Source organism: Cricetulus griseus, chromosome 2 (genome assembly GCF_003668045.3).
Source record: "Cricetulus griseus strain 17A/GY chromosome 2, alternate assembly CriGri-PICRH-1.0, whole genome shotgun sequence".
Classification (NCBI taxonomy): domain Eukaryota; kingdom Metazoa; phylum Chordata; class Mammalia; order Rodentia; family Cricetidae; genus Cricetulus; species Cricetulus griseus.
Genome location: NC_048595.1, coordinates 315,179,217 through 315,201,719, shown reverse-complemented (window position 1 = coordinate 315,201,719; position 22,503 = coordinate 315,179,217). Strand labels below are relative to the sequence as shown.

The window sequence follows — 22,503 nt, the reverse complement described above, 5'->3', positions numbered from 1 at the left end:
TCTTTACAGATAGGGAAACTGACACAGAAAGGTGAAGTAGCTTTCCGATCCCAGTCTGCCTCCAGACTCTTGGCCACTAAGTCACCGAAGCCATCTTTCCTCCTGTGCTTCTCTTCTGCTTTGTTTCCTCTCTAGGGGTCCAGATTTTATGGAAATGAGCTCAAGAAGGAAAAGCAAGTCAACCAACGGATTGAAAGTATGATGCAACAAAAAGCTCAAATTACCAGCCAGCAACTGAGGAAAGCACAGTTACAGGTATTTATTGAGTTGCTAAGGTGAAGTTGGTAGACTAGGAATTAACAACAAAAGTGCATCATCGTCAAGTCATAACTTCAAACAAGGGGAGTCGCAAGTGTTCGTTACATTGCAGGCATACCTATTCAGCAGCACATGTACTTCTCTAAGCGTTGCTCTGCACCCTTCCCTGTGTAGAAGGATAAATGTTGTCTTAGCTAACTTGCCTGACTTCAAAGGACATACAGTTAACAGAATTAGGATTTGGCCCATAGTCTATGTTGTATTATATATGTGCTTTGCAGCTAGATAAATCTATAAGACAAATACAGCTAATTTGGGGAGTGGAACTGAGGGGAGGGCTAACTCTTTAGAGTAACCATGTTTTAGTAAAATAAAAAGTAGTACTACAAGTTAAATACCAAATGTACACAAAATTTTTTGAATGAAACAATATTTCTAAGAACCTAGAGGTTTTTGTGTTCTCCAGAATTTGGGGGGAATGAATAATTCAAAGTTTCTCTCAGCTACTGAAAGTTATTTCAGTAGAAAAGTTTGGAAGGAACCAAGGCTCAGGGTACCCTGTGGAAGACTGACAGCTCCAGGCAGTCATGTTTCTACTGATCAGACGAAAGTTATAGACAGATGAATATTTTCTATTAAAATCAGACTCAATGCTTGCAAAGCACTGAAGCATTCTCTACAGATAAGGAAATATACACAGGAAGGTGAAGTAATTTTCAGATTACACAGAACTGAGCATAGTAATAAAATTGTAATGCCAATCTGACATGCTACAAAGTCTTTATCTCAGGATGGGGTTCAGAGAACATGAATTTTCTTTTTCTTTCTTTTTTTTTTTGGTTTTCCCAGACAGGGTTTCTCTGTGTAGCTTCGGAGCCTATCCTGGCACTCACTCTGGAGACCAGGCTGGCCTTGAACTCACAGACATCCACCTGCCTCTGCCTCCCGAGTGCTGGGATTAAAGGCGTGCGCCACTAACGCCCGGCCTCATTAATTTTCTTTACTAAACCATAACTTCTTTTTGTAAACACTTTTCCAGAATATTGTTTTAATTTGGTTTTTTGTTGGTGGTGTTGGTAGTAGTTTAGTTATTTTCATCAGAAATTGCATTAATTTACATTTCCAATAAATAAGTGTTGCTTCCTTCAAATGCTTGTTTAAAACTAGATTTCATCAATTTTGTGACTTTTTTTCAGTTTTGCTGTGTAAATAATCTCTCCAACAGATTTCATGGTTGTTTTAATTTACCTTCTATTATGTCAGAGAAGAAACTTCCCTCACACAGCACTCATCCCCTCATTCATTAGAGGAATATGCTTTTATGCTGTTTGCTATGATACAGGTTATGTAGGTGGCATAAGAAAACCAAAATGACAGCTTCTTTCTTACATAATAAAAAGCAATCACTTGTTACATTACTTTTCCTGTGGAGACAGGAACAATCTGGGTTGGTGGACAAATAAGTTTGTTGGGCTTACTTACAGTATGAGAGGGTATGGGGTTACTTACAGGAAGATGAATGACTCAAGAACAGCTCATCACTAAACATCCCAGTCCAGCACGGATGATGACCTCCTGACAGCTGCATAGATGGGGTCTCTCCCAGCTAACCTCTACCTCCTATGTAGTCTATCACCTCTCGTGACCATATGTAGTTGGACAGGAGTGTGTGCAGATGGGGAACAGGGTACACAGGAAGCAGTGAGAGATTGTAATGTAAGATGAGGTCCAGTTACCCTCACCCCACTCTGCCTAGGAGGGAATATCAATAGGCTGGATCATGTGAGGGTCTCTTGCCTATAGTTATAGTTGCTCTGTTCTGGTTTCAGGATAATACTGGCCAGGCCAGACCTAGAGTTCCACAACATCCCTGGGTCTGATTGCCATAGTAATTTCAGACATAGATTTGTCTTAAATCACATGATTTCACCATCTCCTAGTGTTATAATTACTAGTCTGACAAAAGTATTCCATGTTCCATTTCCTGGTGAGAAAGAGTGTTGGGGGAGGGAGGGTGGATTAAAAGCAAATAATGCACTGCTAAACAAGTGAGAAAGAAGTTGTAAATAGTATTTAAACTCACATTCTTTTGGCAGCAGCTCTAGTTACAGGGCCTCACATAAGTGCAAGAGAAATATAAAATATGCTTTCATCTAGCTGGATGGCCATCTGCCTAGCCTTTCAACTTAGCAAGAAAAGTGGGAATATGTTTGGAAGTTCAGCTAGCAGTCTAATGCTGTCTCCTTCTGTAGTTCTAGAGTTTATATCTATCTTCATTTATGAGATCTTATGTACTAAGGATGTTTTTTCTCACTATATGTTCTAGTTGTGTTTCCAACATTTCTTCTAATTTTTTAGTTTTGATCACATTTTTGAAGCTAATATAGTCAAATCCAATATTGTTTTTGTTTTGTTTTGTTTTTTGTAAGACTGATGCTTTAGAGATATTTTAGGTTCATAGCAAAACTGAGCAGAAAGTAAAGATTCCCCTACTCCACACAGGCTAACCTCTAGCCAGGCACTGTTTCCCACAAGTGTACTATATTTGTTGCAATTAATGCATCTACTATGACATATCATCATGCAGAATCAATAAGTCAGTACTGATGTTTTATGCTTTAGAGGTGTAGACAACAGTATGTATTCACCATTACAGTATCATACAGATTGAGCTATTGCCATAAACACACTTTGTGACCTATTTACTCATCTTTTTCTCCTCTCTAATCCCTGGCAAGCACTAATCTTCTCACTCTGTCCTAAGTTCCACATTGCCAGAAGGCCATGCAATTTGAACCATACAATATGTAACCTTTCCAGACTGGCTTCTTTGACTTAATAATATGCACTTAGATTACTTTAAATCTGTTCATGGCTTGATAGCTCATTGCTTTCATGTGCTGAATATTATTCTTCCTCTGGATGTATAACAGTTTATCCATTTACCCATTGAGGGTCATCATGGATGCTCCCAAGTTCTGGAAACTATGAATAAACTGCTATAGAAACACATGCTTCAGTTTATGTGTGGACTACTTAGTAAATGCAAAGGAATGTAATTTCCTGGGTCATATGGTTTTTAAAAAAGTTCAGTTTTTATAAGAAACTGCCAAACTGTCTTCCAAAATGACCATACCATTTGGCATTCTCATGGTAATGGATGAAGGGCCCTGTTGTTATTTGTTCTAACCAGTCATTGTAGCTGCCAGTGTTCTCAATTTGCACCATCCTGAGATGTACAGGATAATGGCATCATATCATTTTACTTCTCATTTACTCATTGGCATAGACCAAGAAACCTCTTTTCATATGTTTATGGTGAGGTATCTGTTCAGACCTTGTGCTTGGTTTTAAATCAAATTTTTGTTTTGTTTGTTTGTTTTAAATATTTTTTTATTTTAGAAGCACTCTTATTTTCATATCAGTCTCTCCATTCCCTCTCCCTTCCATCCTCCCATGCTCTCCACCGACCCCCCAACCCACCCCCCACCCACTGAATTTGAAGAATTCTTTGTATATTTTGGGAATCAGTCACATATTGGCTCTGATTTTGCAAATGTTTTCTTCTAGTTTTACTTATCTTTTGACTCTTGGTAGCCTCTTTCACTGAGCAGAAATATAAAGTATGTTTCAGTTAAAGTGTGAAGGATTTGTTTTTCAAGTTTAAAAAACTGTCTTCTGTCCAAAACAATGTTGTCTTTAAATTGACCTTAAATTTATTCCTTAATTTGTCTTTAAATTTATTCCTTAAGCAATTTGCTTTCTGGGCTTGGTAAGTTTTATTGATCTGTAATCTACAAATATCTTTAATAAAAGTTCTATAGCTACAAAAGAACATGGCTGGTGCATTGTAACAACTTTGGAGTTTCGTACTAATTTTTTCAGTTTAATGTGCTGATAAAACCTGAAGGAATTAGAAAATGCCTTCCACCTCACAGCAGAACTTAACGTTTTGTTCCAGTCTTAGAGGACTGTTTGATGGGGCCTCTCTGGCATCATTCAGAACAGGAATGGCAGGAAATGTGTTTTTTGTTGATTGTTGAGTTGTTTCATTTGCTGAGCTTCCTCTGAAAGAAGCTGTGTACACGGGAAGAGGCTGAGGAAGTCCCAAGGAATCAAGAATGTCTCTGAAAACAGAGATACTTTCATGGAAAGTGTTTCTATTTTAGACTCAAATTTTCCACATGCTAGATTTTATTATGTGTGATATGATAGTGTAAATTCCTGTAGGTCAGAGTGAGGTAGTCTGCAGGCATAAGCCAGGCTGACCCTCTTCGAATATTCTCCACTGTACTTTACCCTCATCAGATGTCTTGAAAGCACAGTCATTAAAATTGTTACCTTATAAAATGTCTTCTGATGAGCTCCTAAATTGAATAGACAGACATCTATGTTGTTTTAAGTAGAAGCCACATAGCAAATCAGTGCATTTCAACAAGTCCCTTCATTAATTTGGGTTGACTCGGTAGTGTTTATGGAAATACTAAGTCGAGAAAATAAAAAGCATTCTTATTAAATATTTTACTAAATGTAATAGAAATTGAGAATTTATTTTAAAAAGAAGTTACAGCCGGGCATTGGTGGCACACGCCTTTAATCCCAGCACTCGGGAGGCAGAGACAGGCAGATCTCTATGAGTTTGAGGCCAGCCTGGTCTACAGAGTGAGTTTCAGAACAGGCTCCAAAGCAATACAGAGAAACCCTGTCTCCAAAAGCCAAAAAAGAGAAAGAAAGAAAGAAAGAAAGAAAGAAAGAAAGAAAGAAAGAAAGAAAGAAAGAAAGAAAGAAAGAAAGGAAGGAAAAGAAAAAGAATTTACCTTAATATACAGTATGGGTATATGATTATAGTTGGCTTGGACTTTTTCAATGTTAAAGACTGTTCAAAGTCTGTGTTAGCCAGGGTTGGTATCCATGCCTCTTATCCCATCATTTGGGAAGCAGAGGCAGGTAGGTCTCTGTGGGTTGTAGGCCAGCCTGGTCTACCGAGTTCCAGGACAGCCAGAATTACACAGAGGGTCTCAAAACAAAAATAAAAACAAAACAGCAACAACAAAAAAGACAAAAAGCAAAATCTATGTTAAATGATGAAAGTAAATGAACTTTGGAGTAACCTGTTTTCCAAGTCCAGTTCTTCCATTTGCCAGCCCTGTGACTTGGAGCAATTACTTAAACTTAATAAACTTTCATTTTCTTATCCAATAGTTATAATTGTGATCTCAGAATTGTTTTGATTGTAAATGAGTTTATGTGGGAGACACTTAGCGTATTGCATGATATACTTGATAACTGTCACTTCTATCTTAAAGTGAGAGGCACTGTCCCCAAGCCTTTGCCATGCTTCCCCCTGAGAACACTTTATATGAGCATCTCTTCATTCTTCAGACCTTTTGCTATTAGTTTACACTTTACACTTTACAAATAAGGAACAAAGTGACCAGAGGGCTAACTTAACCACTGTCCTGTAACTAATGAGTGGCTACACTGAGATCCAAAAGAAAGTCCCTATTTTTAACCCCAGTGACACACGAGTTGTCGGAACAGAAAGGAGGAGGCAGATGTGACAGCCTCAGGTTAGAATTTGAAAGCCACTTGGAAGGAAAGGAGATAAATGAAGTCATGAGTGAGAGCTAAAGTAGAAGAGATGTTCAAGAGCCATGGTGCTGAGCGTCTGGGAGCAGATGAGAGCTCGGGCCGGAGAGTGACTAATGAGAGATAGTAAAGGAGAGTGGAATGTGTGAGTCATGCTGGGAGGTTTCCTTTTGGCAGCTGCACACTTGCATTAAGTACAAGAGAGAATAGATTGCCGAAGAGGCTGTCAAAGCATTTATGAGTGTAAGGAGAATTTTCCCACTTGGTTTGCTTTCTATTTATCTTATGCCTTTCTAGATTATTCCAGTCCAAAATATTTCAGATGCCACTCCCTTATTCTTACTCCATCCATATTTTAGGCATATTGTTATTATTATAGATTAAATTTCAGTTTTTATTAATCTCCATGATTTGTCATCCTCTCAGTCGGGGCCGCATGACCTTGTTCAAAATTGAAGTATTAGAAAAAAACAGTTTGAAATCAGGATGAAAAATTAAAGATGAGAAGTTCAGTTTGTTCAGGACAGTGCCTCACTGTACGAAGCTTACCCCCAGGATTTCCTGATACTACTTTAGAAAAAAACTAGCTTTAATATATTGGCATCAATATATTATTTTTCCTCTCTGCCTCCTTTTCTTTCTTTTTTTAATTTTTTATTAATTTATTTTTTACAGTCCAATCCCAGTTCCCCCTCCCTCCTGTCCTCCTGTTCCTCCTACTCCCCCTGCATCTGCTCCTTGGAGAGGGTAAGGCCTCCCCTTTTCCTTTCTTGAGGGGAAAATTTTTAAGGCAGCTAAGATCCTTCTCCTGAAGGCACTCACTGTTAGTGATCTAATACAATAAGGGCTGTGGTGAAAACAAGTACAAGAAGATTAATTCTCTGGCACAGAAGAGAAAGAGCCAGATGACTTTCAAGGGATGTTTGAGTTGACTCTTGAAAGCTTGTGACAGAGCTCAGAGAGGTGTTCAAAACAGAGCCAGCCAGGGTCAGAGTCCCTCAGGTCATTCAGAGTTGGAGACTCGGCAAGAGTAGGCCTGCAGACATTCAGCCTCTGCTACAGACAGATGTGACTTAGGGCCTTTTCTAAGAGAGGAATTGCAGTGTTATTACCCAGCTAGTGGACAGCTAATGTGTTCCTCCTGAAGAAGACTATGAAACAAGTATTCTGTAGAGTGAGGGCAAGATGGAAGACCAGCATGGGGGTGGGAGGGGGTACATTATACCTTTGTGGTTCTCCACATAAGGTAGGTTGCTTTCATTTAAGAGATCACTTGCTTTGGGCTGTTTTCCTCTCTTTGGGGTTACTATGTTATGCCTCCATTGATTCTTTCAGTGGCACCAGACATTGTTCCATGTTCCGTGTGTTGTGCTTGCTTTATTGCTGTTTTCTCTTATGATTTACCTTAATGGTATAAGCAACTTCCTTACAGGTTGCTACAATTAAAACAATCACATAGCTACCCTTTGCATGGTAAGCTGGGAAAGCACACATACAACATTAGTAGAGGCAGTCCATAAAAAGCAAGCTAAGGATACTTTTGCTATATAATCTCCCTTTTTTTTGTTTGTTTGTTTGTTTTTCAAGTTAGGGTTTCTCTGTGGCTTTGGAGGCTGTCTTGGAACTAGCTCTTGTAGACCAGGCTGGTCTTGAACTCACAGAGATCTCCCTGCCTGTGCCTCCCGAGTGCTGGGACTAAAGGCATGCGCCACCACTGCCCAGTTTATATAATCCCTTTTTTTTTTTTTCACTCATCTAGTTTATTTCTATGTTTATTTCTCTTTTATCTTTTAATCCAATAATTTGTCTTCAAAGAGGCCAATATTTTTAAAGATTATAATTCTGCATTGTTATATTTGACATATATATTAAAATTTTATGAAAAATAAGCTTCATCTTCAGTTTTCAATTGGTGTTTGTATAGAATAACCATCTCAGACGTTAGCTGTGGTCCTGGTTAGACTTATGTCAACCTGCCAGAAGCCAGAGTCAGGGAAGAGGAACTCTCAACTGAGAAAATGACTCAATAAGATCAAGCTGTAGTCAAGTCTATAAGGTATTTTCTTAATTAATGATTGATGTGGGAGGGCCTAGACCATTGTAGGTGGTGCAACTTCTAAGCTGGTGCCCTGGGTTCTAGAAACAAAGCAGGCTGAGCAAGTCATGTGAAGCAAGCCCGGTAAGCAACCCTTCTCCATGCCCTGTGTCAGCTCCTGCCTCCAGGTTCCTGACCTGCTAAAGTTCCTTCCCTAACTACTTTCAATGGTGCTGCAAGTATGAGTGAAATAAACCCTTTCCTCCCCAAGTTCTTTTGCTCATGGTGTTTCATCATAGCAATAGAAATCTTAACCAAGACAGCACTGCACAAGGGACTAAAGTTCTACAGAAGGATCATTTACTTTGTTCTGCAGCATGTTTGTTTGCATATTATTATGCAGCATTACATCTTGTGCCAGAGGTATAATCTGTTATTGTGCATTTCCTTTGTTTTCAACCTAAGACATTAACATTTTGAGTCAAATGGGAATTGTTTAATTTACTTAACTAGAAACTTTTCAGTTATAGTAAGTTTCTTCAAATTTGCTCAGCAGTAGCATGATTTGATGCAAGCAACTTGGATAGCTCATTTTTTCTTTAAATACTTGGTAAGTTCCTGCTATATTCCTGGGAGGATAGAAAGAAGAATCACCAGGAATTTATATTTTAAGATAGGCTGTCAGTCCGGCAGATGGCTCAGTGGGTAAAGTACTTGCTGTGTAAGCATGAGGACCTGAGTTTAGGTTCCCAGTACCTGGGTGTGGCATCTCATGTCTGTAATGCCAGAACTCTGAGGGAAGACTGATGGGTTCCAGGGGCTCACTGGCCAACCAACCCAGCTGAAACAGCAAGCTCTGGGTTCAGCGAGAAATCCTGTTTCAAAATACAAGGGTTACAGCAACAGAAGAAACCCAAGAAACTCCTTCCCAAATGCACATGTATAGGTGAGCATTGACACACACAAATTTAAAACTAATGAATAAAAGTAGGTTCTCTGTGTGAAAATATAAGCAATTGCTAACCTTAATAAACAACAATAAACTGTTCACCCATAAATACAAGGAAATATACTCCCAATAGGTAAATAGGTGAATGGATAGATGGATAGATGAATAGATTGACAGATAGAAAGATACCTTCTATGATTAATGATGATTTGATAGCATATGTCTAAAAGTATGTTAACTTTTTAAAAATAAAGGTTGACAGATTGGCGATGGACTTAGAACGGAACCGGAATTTGAACAATACCATAGTTCATGTGGACATGGATGCTTTCTATGCAGCTGTAGAAATGAGAGACAATCCGGAACTGAAGGATAAACCCATTGCTGTGGGATCAATGAGTATGTTGGTAAGTAGGCAAAGAGCAAAGCAGAAAGGGAATTTCATAGGCTAGTCAGATTAGCTTACTGAGCCTTGGAAGTTTGCTTACACATGCTCAGTTACTGAATCCTTTCAATATAACTGATCATACTGATTTTTATTTCCACTTGAGAAAAAGGAAAGCAAACAGAGAGAGATAAGTAATAACTTGACCAAAGTTAAAAATTCAATAAAATAGCATAGTAGCATTGTAGCCTTCCATTGCAAAGTAACTTTTTCAAAAGGGTTCTAGGAGAGTTGAAAAAGAAAAAGCAAAGGAAATGTTGTGTTAAGCCAGAGGTTTTGAAACTACCTTTCAGACCAAGTCTAGCCTGTCATCATTTTTGTTTTGTAAAGAAACTATTAGGGCAAAGAAGTTATGGCCACTTATTTATTACTGTCACACTAGAAGAGCACAAGTGAATAGAATTGAATAGTTGCTAAGAAAACACATCTGCAAAACCTCAAGTGATTATTTACTCTCTGAACTTTCACAGAAAAGGTTTGACAACCCCTATTCTAGAATAACATAGTTAATTAATATATCTAGAGTGCAACTAATTTTCCTATAACTCAGAATCATTTGTTTTTATGACTATAAAGCTGACTTTTTTCTGTCCTAAATCAGGGTAAAGGTAACAGGAGCTATGCCTGTGGCAGAAAACATAATAATTAAAAGTAGCAGCCCATTTACAGCCATACGACCCAAACGCACCACATCTTATCTAAAAATAGCAGCTAGAATCGATAGGTATTTGTATTAGAAAAACAAGGAGAGTTCCTTCCTGTTTCTGACTTTAGTTTATACAAAGTTCAGTAAGGGTGAGTTGGCTCTGTTTTTCTGGGATAAGTTAGCCCTATCTAACATGGGAAATTCAAGATGGATTCAATCATGTCTAGTACTTCTACAGTGGTGATTAAAATGGCTTCTGCATCAAACTTCCTTATTTCCATGTGATGTCTTGTCACTGTTATAATATACCCTTTTAATATGCTCTAAATGCTTTTTAGTGGTTGCAGAACTATAAAAATCAAAAGTAGAAGCTGCAAGTTCTTAAGACTAAGGCCTGGAGACAAACAGCATCATTTCCTTCTAGTTCTTTCAGTTTAACTAAGTCATCAGGAACTTGGCATGAGGAACTAGACTCTACCTTCTGATAAGAGTAAGTGTAGGAACAGAGGAGATGGTTCAGTGGTTAGGTGTACTGGCTGCTCTTCCAGAGAACCTGGGTTCAATTCCCAGCCCCACATGGCAGCTCACAACTAACTGTAACTCCAGTTCTAGGAAATCTGACACCCTCACACTGGCACACATGCAGGAAAAATCACCAGTGCACACAAAATAAAAATAAATAATTTTTAAGTGTAATTGTAGAAATATTGTAGCTGAGCTGGACAGTGGTGGTGCATGCCTTTAATCCCAGTACTCAGGAGTCAGAGGCAGGAGGATCTCTTGAGTTTGAGGCGAGCCTGGTCCACAGAACAAGTTCTAGGACATCCAGGGCTACACAGAGAAACCAACCCTGTCTCAAAAAAAAAAAAAAAAATCCAACAAACAAACTAGACAGACAAATAGACAGACAGACAGATGGTGGCTACTGTTTACAGTGTACTACAAAACCAAAATCTGAGGAACTCACGCTTCATAAAACTTCTTCAATAGATGTAGCTTTCCTATCAGCTTTGTAAGATTTACTTAAAATTAATAAATTGTTATTTTATGTATATGAATGTTTTGCTTACTTGTATGTCTGCACCACTAAATAAATGCACCTGGCGCCTGCAGAGGCTGAAAGAGAGCATTGGATCCCCTGGAAATGGAGTAGCAGATGGTTGTGGGCTGTGCTGTGGGTCCTGGGAATTGAACCCAGGTCCCTGCAAGAGCAGCCAGTACTTACTCTTAAGCACTGAGCCATTTCTGGCCCCAAGATTTACTGATTTTACTTTAAGTATTGCTTTGCCTTTATAGTGCTATCTGCACTTTTTCTTGTAGAGCACTGAACAAGGATCAGGATAGTTGGGAGTACTACCAAGAATTTTTTAAGAAATCTTTTCAAAATGATTAAAGGAAATCTAATGTGCTGTGCGGTTGTTTTTTTTTTTTCCCCTGAAATAATTCTTTCATTTGATACATCTGGCTTGCATTTCTCTGAGCACTCACTCACATTCCAAATAAAGGTCCCATTCATTATTAAACTTGGCTATAAATGATATTATGGTTTTCCACTTTGACTAGGAACACTGGCAAATGCCATCATGAACAGCATTTATTAAATTTTATCACTTTTTCATTCTCATACTTTTTAGTCTCATTTCCAAGCCAAAATGTTTTTGCCAAAAACTTCGGGCTTTAAGAAATAAAGCCCGAAGATCTTTTTTAATTTTTAAGCACTTCATTTTAGAGGCATAATTTTCCTGACCAGATAGCAGACCTTTAATTTTTTTGTTTTAGATGAAAAATTTCCAGATAAAGCAAATTCTTGATGTATACTACTACTTGAGCATAGTTAATCCCAGACATGAAATATATCAATAAAATTTTTGGATTTGGAGCCTTCACCTGCATGCACATGAATACATGTACACACATAAACACAAAAATATTTTGAATTCTGGAAGATTTTGGATTTCAGACTTCTGATCAAGGATGGTTAACTGGTAAAAATCTATGTAAATATTCCCAAATCTGAAAACTCAAGTCTGAAATACCTCTGGTCCCACACATTTTAGACAAGATCCTTTTCCTACATTCTATTTATAAATATACTTTATATACGAATATACTAATACTTTCTATACTGTTACTTTGTGTAACAAATGTTATAAATATCTCTTATTAGTTTGTAACTATTCCATATTATTTAATATTAGTTTCATAGAGCATCTACTATCATCCAGACTTAGATATATATTACAGAATAACTTAGAGCCATTGACGTTTAATTACTAGAAAATTTTTTTTAATTATTAAGGCCATTGTTTGTTGTGTAGAACAGGTTGACCTTGAACCTCAAACTAGTAGTTTTCCTGCCTTAGTTTCTTGGTGGCTGGAATTACAGATACCCACCACCACACCTATTGTAAAAAAAAAAAAAAAAAAAAAATCATTAGTTCAAGCCTACTTATTACCTGGTACCATGTTATAAATTTAGAAATAACAATGAGACAGGGTCATGGTTTTTGAAGAAAGTCAAGATGTGGTTCAAGACAGTGGCTTATAAAAGAAATGCCCTTGAATTGAAAGTGCACATCAGTAATGTGTTTCTTATGAATGCACTGATCAATATGTCCATTTAGGGTTGTTTATTTTCCTTATGCGGTCCATTTTCTTTCAGTCTACTTCAAATTACCATGCAAGGAGGTTTGGTGTCCGTGCAGCCATGCCAGGATTTATTGCTAAGAGACTCTGCCCACAACTTATTATAGTGCCCCCAAACTTTGACAAATATAGAGCTGTGAGTAAGGAGGTAAGTAAATGTCTTACCCCAAGCCCTTTTACTGGCTTTCTGTCACCCAGACTCAACTCCACATGCCTTACACTGTCAAGATTTGGTCTCTGCTATAGGGACTAGTGAACTGTTTATAGGATCCAGAACATACTCTGTTTCCCAACTCATTGCCTTCCATGTATTTTTCATCTGCTCTCAATTTCACAATTCTCTACAATTTCTCAGAACTTTGTAAAGCTTTAACAATTATAGCATAAAGTTAATTTTCAGTCTTTTTCTAGATATATATAAATTTTAGAACAACCTAATATTCCTAGTTTATAGAACCTACTCATCATTAATTTCAATCTATTCTAAATTAAATTTATATAATTTGTTGTTTTTCGTTTTGTTCCAGCCTGGCCTGGAAGTCACTATGTCACTGTGGAACTCAGGCCGGCTTGGGTCACCAAGCCTGTCTCTGTACTTTGAAACAGAAACAAAATTCACTTAGTGTGGCTAGTTACTTTGCTTACTTCATAATCTTATAGAGCTGGTTGACCATGTTTTGTCCAAGAAATTTTAAAAAGGGGTGGAAGAGAATATAGTGCTTTGCTTTGAAAAGAATATAGTGATTTGTGTATATACTAAAATTCTGAACTGTCCTAGTTGAAAAAGTATCATTACTTCCATTTTCATTAAGAGTGGTCAATCTATCACATAGTGTAGGGGGCTTAATTCCTTGGTTAAAATCTAGAGTGCTGCATGTGCATCACTTTTAGACTGCTATTATAAAGTGAAGTCTGTCATAGAATACTGTGTGAGCATGACTTATAAATCCTGTGCTGTAGAGACAGGAGCATCAGGAGTTCAAGGCCAACCTTGACCACTCAGGAACTTTGAGGCCAGCCTGAGCTACATGAGACCTATCTCAAAAAAGAAAGAGAAGAAGGAGAAGGCAACAGTCTAAATATAAATACTAAAATTATGGCATACTCCTTTTTTAAAGGTGTATTTTTTATTAGCTTGTAATTGCACATATGTATCTGTGCCTGTGTGTGGTAGGCACATTTGTGTAGATGCCTATGGAGACAGTAGATTTCCTGGAGCTAGACCTAGAGGTAGTTGTAAGACACCTGACCTGGGTGCTGGTAGCTGAACTCTGGTCCTCTGGAAGAGCAGTGTGTGCTCTTAATTGCTGAGCCATCTCTCTAGCCCTGGCACAATACTTACTGTCATTTAGATATGCAAGTGAGCTTTAAATTCCCTTACTTTTATTCTACCTCATTTTCCCTAGAAATATTACCCCCATTTTAAAAGTTTTATTCATTCAAAAACAGTCTATTAAATCAGTTGCTTTGTGCCTACTTTTGAAAAAGTGGTAGGCAAAGAGAACATACCTTCAATAATTTTTTCTGTATTCATAGTTAGAAATAAATAGCACCATAAATACAGGCTTTGATAATTGAAAATCTTATGAAGATTTGTAAGAAAGATTTTGAATCCTACTGTAGTTCAGTAAAACTTCTGACAGTATGACATGAGAACTGAATTATTTTTAGTTATTTACATAAGTGGAAAATCTTCAAATTTGAGCAACATCTCGCTAGTTAATATAGCAAATGAGTTTTACATGTAATTGCAGTGTCAATGCATTAATGTTTCTGGCCTGATTAATAAGTTTAAGGGGAATCAATTTCTGTTTTGTCCAGATATTTGAATAACTTTACCGTTCTTAGATCTAAGTGCTTGGTGTTTATGGGAACAGTCTCTTTTCATTCCTGTGGCAGTATCCTATGGAAAGGAAGTGAGAAGTACCCAGCCATGCCTCCAGGGAGCACTTCTCATTCAGAGTCTTAATGGGCTGCCAGGCACAAATTTGCAAAGTTTTCACTAGAAAGATACCATCACATCTGTTACAGAACGCTTTCTTCTGCAAGAACAAAGCTATTTAAAGCACTCTGAATAAAAGTATGGCAAGTTTTACATCACCACTTTCTAAAATTCCCCTCAGTTGCTCATGATTATGTTAAGAAGGAGCAGTTTCTTTTTTATAAAACAAAAGGTTTTCTAATGATATGATACAAAGCTTTTAAATGTTAGATGAAGAGTAACAATTCAGCAAAGATATTTTCTATTAAATAGGCTATGTTGAGAATCATTCTCTCTTATTTCAGCTAATTCTTTGGTAGTTAAAAAACAAACAACAAAAGGACTCCACTGTTTCATGTAATAAAGCTAGCCCATATAAAAGGTATTGCTGAATTATATTAACTGTAATTCTAATCTGTGTATTTCTTTCATGTCATAAAGCAACTCCAATTTTTCATCTTCAGCTTAATACAAGCATGTAGTTATTCTATAGATGTACCATCTTTTCCAGTCCAGATTCCTGTGAATAGTAGAGCTTTATTTTATATAAATATCTTTCATGTTCTAATTAATGGAAATATACTGCTCTCTAAAACATGGTAGTACTTTAGATTCTGTTTTGAAATGAACAAAACTCTTCACAAAAGAGATGAGAGAGAATACTATCATGCACACTCATCCTTTGAATAGCTACAATAAACCTTGATCACTTTTTTTTCTGTTCCTACCAGAATATTGTATGAGATTTGTTTGACTTGCTTAGTGTTTCTAGATATAGGATGCTGGATTCAGATTGCATCAGATGAAGCTATTTTATGGTCTTCTGTCTTCATGATCTATTTTAGTGCAAAATAGAATTTGACAAATATCCACTGGTAGTAAATTATTTATTCCCTAAATTCGTGAGCTATTGATTGCAGGATCATTACTATAGTTGCAAAGTAAGAATATTAGTGCTTTTTATCAGATACATAAGACAGGAGGCTTTGCTGTGGTAGCAAAATTTAAATTTTGTTGTTGTTGTTCTTTTTGAAGGTTAAGGAAATTCTTGCTGAATATGATCCCAATTTTATGGCCATGAGTCTGGATGAAGCCTACTTGAATATAACGCAGCACTTAGAGGAAAGGCAAAATTGGCCTGAGGACAAAAGAAGATATTTCAACAAAATGGGAAATTCTATAAAAATTGGTAAGCAATTTATTAGAACTACCAACCAAATACTAACAGAAATCAGCTCTTTAAATCAACCCAATTAATTCATTTGATTGTATGAAAAAATCAGAAACTTAAAATATACCAGTGGGGTTTTTTAAATTAAGTATGTACAGCCTCTTTAAAATCAGATGAGAATACTGGCTCTCCAGGCTTAAAGAATCTGCACAGGTCTTCAGGGTAGTTGCAGACCAATTCTTTTCTTAATATCAAAGGGCTTAGATTACATTGAAGCAGAGGAAGTTCCTGTTGAAAGTGTCTTTGTTGTTGTTGTTATTCTTGATAGAAATCAGATTTAAAAAAAAAAAAAAAAGGTTAGCCCCAAACACACTAAAACCTTTGGTGATTTTATTTTTCTTTGTTTCTTGGACTTTCCATAACCTAGTTCTAATACAATAATGTGACTGTTTCCAACCCTGTGAGAATTTATGACCTCTCTCTCTCCCTTCTTCACCATATACCTTACTCTAACTCATAGGGGATGGAGGTAGCAGTGACCCTCAGTGTCTGCTCTACCACTTTAAAGTAGAGCTTATCTTTTTATTATTATTATTCTTTTTATTTTCTGAGTCAAGGTCTCTTTCTAAATCTAGAGCTGACTGGTTTTCGGGTAAGCTCTGGGGATTTGTTCTCATTGTCTGTACCATTGCCCCTGGCCTCTGAGTCCTGTGTCCTAGCTTTTATGCAGGTATTGTAGATCTGAACGCAGGTCCTCAAGCTTTCTTGGCAAGCACTTTGTCCACCAAGGCATTGCCCAGACTCTTCTGTACAACTAAAGGTTTTATGGCTCCACAAATCTTTCAAGCAGTCCTTTCTTTCTTATGTCATTTATCCAGAGCATTCAGATGCTTCACAGTCATTCTACTTTCAGTTCCTTTGCCAAAAGTGCTATTTCTTCAAGTGTCTGACCTGTCTTGAATCCATGAACAAAGTCCGCCCAGCTGAAAAGGTGCCCTAAAGGGATCCACTCACAAATAGCAGCCACATTTCTTGTGTGTAACTTATTCATAACCTCAAAGGGGCTAGGCAGTGTGGGGGGAAACATTAGTAATATTCCTTGAACAAAAATGGTGAATGTTAAACTGGGCATTGGTGGCACACGCCTTTAGTCCCAGTACTCAGGAAGCAGAGACAGGCAGATCTCTGGGAGTTCAAGGACAGCCTGGTCTACAAAGTGAGTTCCAGGACAACCTCCAAAGCTACGCAGAGAAACCCTGTCTTGAAAAACAAAAACAAACAAAACAAAAATGGTGGATATACAATGGCATCGAATTTTTTCTTTTCCCTGTCTCTGTCTCTGTCTCTGTCTCTGTCTGTCTCTCTCTCTCTCTCTCTCTCTCTCTCTCTCTCTCTCTCTCTCTCTCTCTCTCTTTTGCGGTTTTGTTGTTATTTTTTTGAAACGGGGTTTTTCTACATAGCCGTGAGCCCTGGCTGTCCTGGAACTCACTCTGTAGACCAGATTGGTCTGAAACTCACAGAGATCCTCCTGCCTCTGCCTCCCCAGTGCTGGGATTAAAGGTATACACCTTGCCCTAGGCATCAAATTCAAAGCCTCCCTAGACTGTGTATTTGCAGGATATTGGAAGAGTGGCAAATAACTGATAGATCCTTCTTTAAAGCCAGACATTTTTCTATTTGCATTCCATGAAAGATTCTTTGTCCCTAGAAATATGTGAACTGATGTCTTTATTTGCAAATAAAATAATAACCATTGTTCTGTTTGCTTTGCCATGCGAATCTAGCTGGCAAGTGTCAGGCTATGTAAGAAACTCAAATACTGCATACTTGAGTGTCTGCAATCCAGAAGAGTGCTCTAATCTAGCTTTGTGCTCTCATTGCTTCCGTTATGGAGATGGTGAAGGGATTTCATTCAGGAGGAAGAAACCACTTACCTAGTTAGTTATGAAGCCAGGCCACAGGGAAGTAAAACACAGATGGGATGAAAAAGATGTCTGTGTCCATCTGCAGCAGCTCTGACAGTGTTCTAGAGGTGGCATGCTTTGCTTCCTTGAGTAGAGGATGCCAGTGTGAGTCACTGCAGAGAGGCTGCTATGAGGCCATCAGTGTGTCACTTCGGAGAGGCTGCAGTGGGTTCCCTGTGAGGGCGCCAGCGTGAGTCACTGCGAAGAGGCTGCAGTAGGTTCCCTGTGAGGGCGCCAGTGTGAGTCACTGCGGAGAGGCTGCAGTGGGTTCCCTGTGAGGGCGCCAGTGTGAGTCACTGCGGAGAGGCTGCAGTGGGTTCCCTGTGAGGGCGCCAGTGTGAGTCACTGCGGAGAGGCTGCAGTGGGTTCCCTGTGAGGGCGCCACTGTGAGTCACTGCAGAGAAGCTGCAGTGGGTTCCCTGTGAGGGCTCCAGTGTGAGTCACTGCAGAGAGGACTTGGGACCTGGTATATCCATACCTGGCCTGTATTTTGTCTACAGCTCTTTCTCGATTATTCAGCAATTGGAAGAAAGGGCTTCTGGGTGACCCTCATTCAGCCCCATCCTTTTGTTCCTCTCCAAGTTTCTCTAAAGTTTAAAAATCAGAATGTGAAAATGGAAATGACCTGAAGCACAGATATAGTAAAAATAGGTTGTGTTATGTATGTGACCTGTGAATTAAATTTGGGAAACTTCTATCTATAAATTAATTCATATCCTGTAATTAAAGTTTGAAACTAATCAAGTGTCTGTTACATTATTTACATGTCTTTAGACATTTTTCCAAAGACCAACTTCATTTTTTAAGTGCCTTCAACTACGTCTTGAAATTTAATAAAGCTCAGTATGCTTTCATACCTATAATCCCAACATTTGAAGGCTGAGGCAATAAAATTAGAAGTTCAAGACCAGCCTGGGCAGGGTATGTAGTTAATTTAAGGCTAACCTGGGTTAAAAAGAAAAAGAACCCAAACATTTAATTGTTGCTTTTGCATTTCCCTTAATTTGGGAAATACACGTTATGAAATGGGATCAGAAAACTCTGTTATTAATCTTATAAATATATTTAAATTGTTTTACCTATTTTAAGCTTAGAGAATAGTTTTTATGGAATTGTTCTTGCAAATATTTTTAGTAATGGTATCAGGATAGTATTTTATACTATACTTGAAAAATGGGCATAAACTAATAACTAGTTGGTTATTTTGTGGTTTTTTGTTTGAGATGTGTTTGTTTGTTTGAGATGGGATCTCACTATGTACCCCAGGATAAGCACAAACTTGTCATCCTCCGAAGTCTCTGGGTACCAGGATGACAGGCAGGCTCCACTATACCCAGCTACTTTCCTTTTTAATAATAACATTTTCCAATGTACTGATAATTATACTTTTTTTCATTAAATTTGAACCTTCAAGTATTGGATTAGACTGAGAATTTGTATAAAGAAGTTCAACTTTCAGGAGTAATTTCCACTTATAGCAAATGCACTCTCAGTGAAAATAGTGTTTTTTAATAAGCAAGTTAAAAGCATGCTGCATGATGGTGGGGCACACCTTTAATCCCAGCACTTGAGAGGCAGAGGTAGGTAGATCTCTGTGAGTTCGAGGCCAGCCTGGTCTGCAGAGTGAGTTCTGGGACAGCTAGGGCTACACAGAGAAACCCTGTCTCCGGAAAGAAAAAAAAAAAAAAAAAAAAAAAAAAAAGGTGAATCATTTGAAAAGAGACATTTGAGAGTATTTTAACATTTTTAAAGTTTCTTCCATGAATAAAGAAAAATTACGTTTTTCCTCCTGCAAAACAAAATTTAATTTAAATTTAATTTTGGTTGCAATTACTCTTATTAATGTTTTTTTCTCCTCATTCCTAATTTTAACTTAAGAAGGATCTTTTTCCCCTTAGAGAAGAATACAGTGAAAAATAACTTTTTTCCTAATGAAAATGTAATGGACTTCCAAAGTTAAACTATTTCCTTTAAAATACTGGCTAAAGAAATGGATAGTGTTCCTTTAAGGGAAGCCTGACAACATTTTCTTTATTAAATAGTTACAAAGATAAATGATAGCTTCCTTATCTTGGTTCCTAGAAACAAAGCTGAATTTGGTTTGTTTTCAGCAGTGTAGGAGAGAGGTGGGCACCAATATCTGTAATCCCACTCTTAGAAGACAGGAGCATCAACCATCAGGAGCTTAAGGCTAATGTGAGCTCCGAGGTCAAGTGAGGCAGGCCTGCGTGGCCTCCTAGACAGTTTCAAGCAGACACTCACAGAGAAGGAGGTGGGCAGGAGAAAGAGAAAAACAACAGAGGGATTGGGAAGGGGAAAGGCGTTGAAAAAAGTGAAAGAATGGAGAGAAACCTAACTTAAGAAGTGCGTACCCCTTAAAATGAAGGTGACTTGCTGTTCCTGTTTGAGATTCAGATAAACCGGGTGAGGAAGCTAACAGACTGAGTGAAGATGAACGATCCATCTCCCCACTGCTTTTTGAAGATAGCCCTCCTGATTTGCAACCACAAGGAAATCCTTTCCAGCTGAACTCTGAAGAACAAAACAGTCCTCAAATATTCCAAAATTCGGTTGTTTTTGGAACATCAGCTGAGGAAGTGGTAAAGGAAATTCGCTTCAGAATTGAACAAAAAACAATGCTGACAGCCAGTGCAGGTATTTATGGGTTTATTCACAGCCTCTGGTAGGTAAGCCATACTGACTAATTCCACACTACAAGCAATATCTTGTTCCTTGTTGTAAAGTAAATGGTATAATATTTGATTTGGCTGCTAGCAACTTTTATGTACTGAGGCTGGTTAAACCTACAAGTAAGCTGTAATTAAGTAAAAAAAAGCCTATGGTCCAAGGCGCAAAAAAAAAAAAAAAAAAAAAAAAAAAAATCATAAATCTAGAATAGTGATCCTTTAAGTGAAAAATATATTTTAGTTGGATTTGTACAGAATATAGATTGGCACTTGTCCTAGATTTCATTGTAGGAGAGAACCTAGAATACACAAGGTTGGAGAACTCCCCCCACACTCCCACCAAGAAAAAGATCAATTTGCAGCATAGCAACTTAAGAGCATCTGATGAGAAAGCAAAGGCAACAAAGTCCCACCATTTTACCTATATCATTGACTCCTAAAAGCATCACAGGGCCTTATCATAGGAACTAATAATAGTTACCACCACGTATCACAATGTGATAAATTGACACATTAGTGTTGTGATTAGGGTAATGTTTTCTATTCCGTAGGATAAGCATGCATAATCGGCTTTAGGAAAATATCTATAAAAACCAAAATGAACTATTAACCAATATGTCTAGATATACCTACTATAAATTGTCTTAAGACTACTGGAAATTGTAAAACAGTGTGTGGTGGTTTGCTTTGTGAGTAACAATAAAGATTAAAAGTTTTTATTGTTGTTGCTTTTAATATAAGTCAGAATATTTATATTTTGAATGTGAAAATTTACATTCATAAAAGCTTTCCTTAAAGTAAGCATCTGTAATAAACCATACTCTAGATCTTTTCTGAGAAATAAGTAAGGGTCCACCACAAAGCAACCCTGTATTCCCAGTACAGTTATAAGTAAAGTACTGACACTTAATATTACTCAGTTCAAAAGCTACACTTGGATTTTAAAATATGGAGACTCAAATTTTTCCTGCTGCTATAGCTAATATCTTCCCTTTCCCTAAAGCCACAGAAAGCCCTGGGGAGATTGTCAGCAGCCAAATGTCTTTTTTTGGGGGGGGGGAGCGTTGGTTTTTTGAGACAGGGTTTCTCTGTATTACTTTGGAGGTTGTCCTGGAACTCACTCTGTAGACCAGGCTGTCCTTGAACTCACAGAGATCCACCTGCCTCTGCCTCCCGAGTGCTGGGATTAAAGGCGTGTGCCACCAACGCCCTGCTCAAATGTCATTTTAAAAGTAGCATTATGTGTCACTTCAGATTATTTGTATTTAACTTTCATTTTCTTATCTCATAATTAATTTACACATAGCAACTTCTTGGAATGATTAAGTGTTCTTCTTTTGAAGGTATTGCCCCCAATACAATGTTAGCAAAAGTGTGCAGTGATAAGAATAAGCCAAACGGACAATACCAAATTCTCCCCAGCAGAAAAGTGGTGATGGACTTCATCAAGGACTTGCCTATTAGAAAGGTAAGATTTTATATGAAATTATCATTTGTGCATATACTCTGAATTCTAGAGAGGTGTGAGATGGATAGCAACTGTTCTTTGCTGAATAGTTTTAAAATAATGGATGGCAGGTGAGAACTTTGCTGGGTGACTGAATGTTCACTTAGAACCCTGAAAGTCATGTTCAGTGAGCTTATCTGCAGGAGAGTTTAAAGTAAATAAGACACGGTACACTTTTTTTTTGCGGGGGGGGGGGGGTGGTTCGAGACAGGGTTTCTCTGTGGCTTTGGAGGCTGTCCTGGCTCTTGTAGACCACGGTGGTCTCGAACTCACAGAGATCCGCCTGCTTCTGCCTCCCGAGTGCTGGGATTAAAGGTGTGCGCCACTACCACCCGGCCACAGTAGACTTTTAATGCATGCCTACCAAGGAGAGGGAACGTAAGAGGAGACTTGGAGGAGTGCTTTCAGCTTTTACTTCATGCTGTCGTAGTTCTCCAGTCCAGGCAGCTGCTAGATGAGTAGGTGTGACACTCCAAAGGGATTGAGAATTTTGTTTTTGACAAAATTAAATCAAAGTACTTCACCATCTCTAAAATGATTTTAAAAAAAAAAATTCCCACAAGGATGAAGAAACTGCTTTTTTTATTATTTATAGCTTCTGGATTTTTGTGCTCCATGCCCTCTT

General features: G+C 37.9%; 1 protein-coding gene across 3 annotated transcripts in view; it reads left to right on the top strand.

Annotated features, from left to right (window-relative positions):
- Positions 1-22,503, top strand: part of Polk (DNA polymerase kappa) — a 58,101-nt gene that overhangs the window by 22,079 nt on the left and 13,519 nt on the right. For 2 of the 3 annotated variants that reach the window (XM_027401683.2, XM_035440508.1), the window contains exons 3-8: positions 136-255; positions 9,086-9,238; positions 12,585-12,716; positions 15,585-15,738; positions 20,094-20,339; positions 21,715-21,839. In XM_027401683.2, coding sequence (XP_027257484.1) covers positions 136-255; positions 9,086-9,238; positions 12,585-12,716; positions 15,585-15,738; positions 20,094-20,339; positions 21,715-21,839 — 930 coding nt within the window. The remainder of the gene's footprint in view (positions 1-135; positions 256-9,085; positions 9,239-12,584; positions 12,717-15,584; positions 15,739-20,093; positions 20,340-21,714; positions 21,840-22,503) is intronic. The other variant, XM_027401684.2, reaches the window with a different exon arrangement.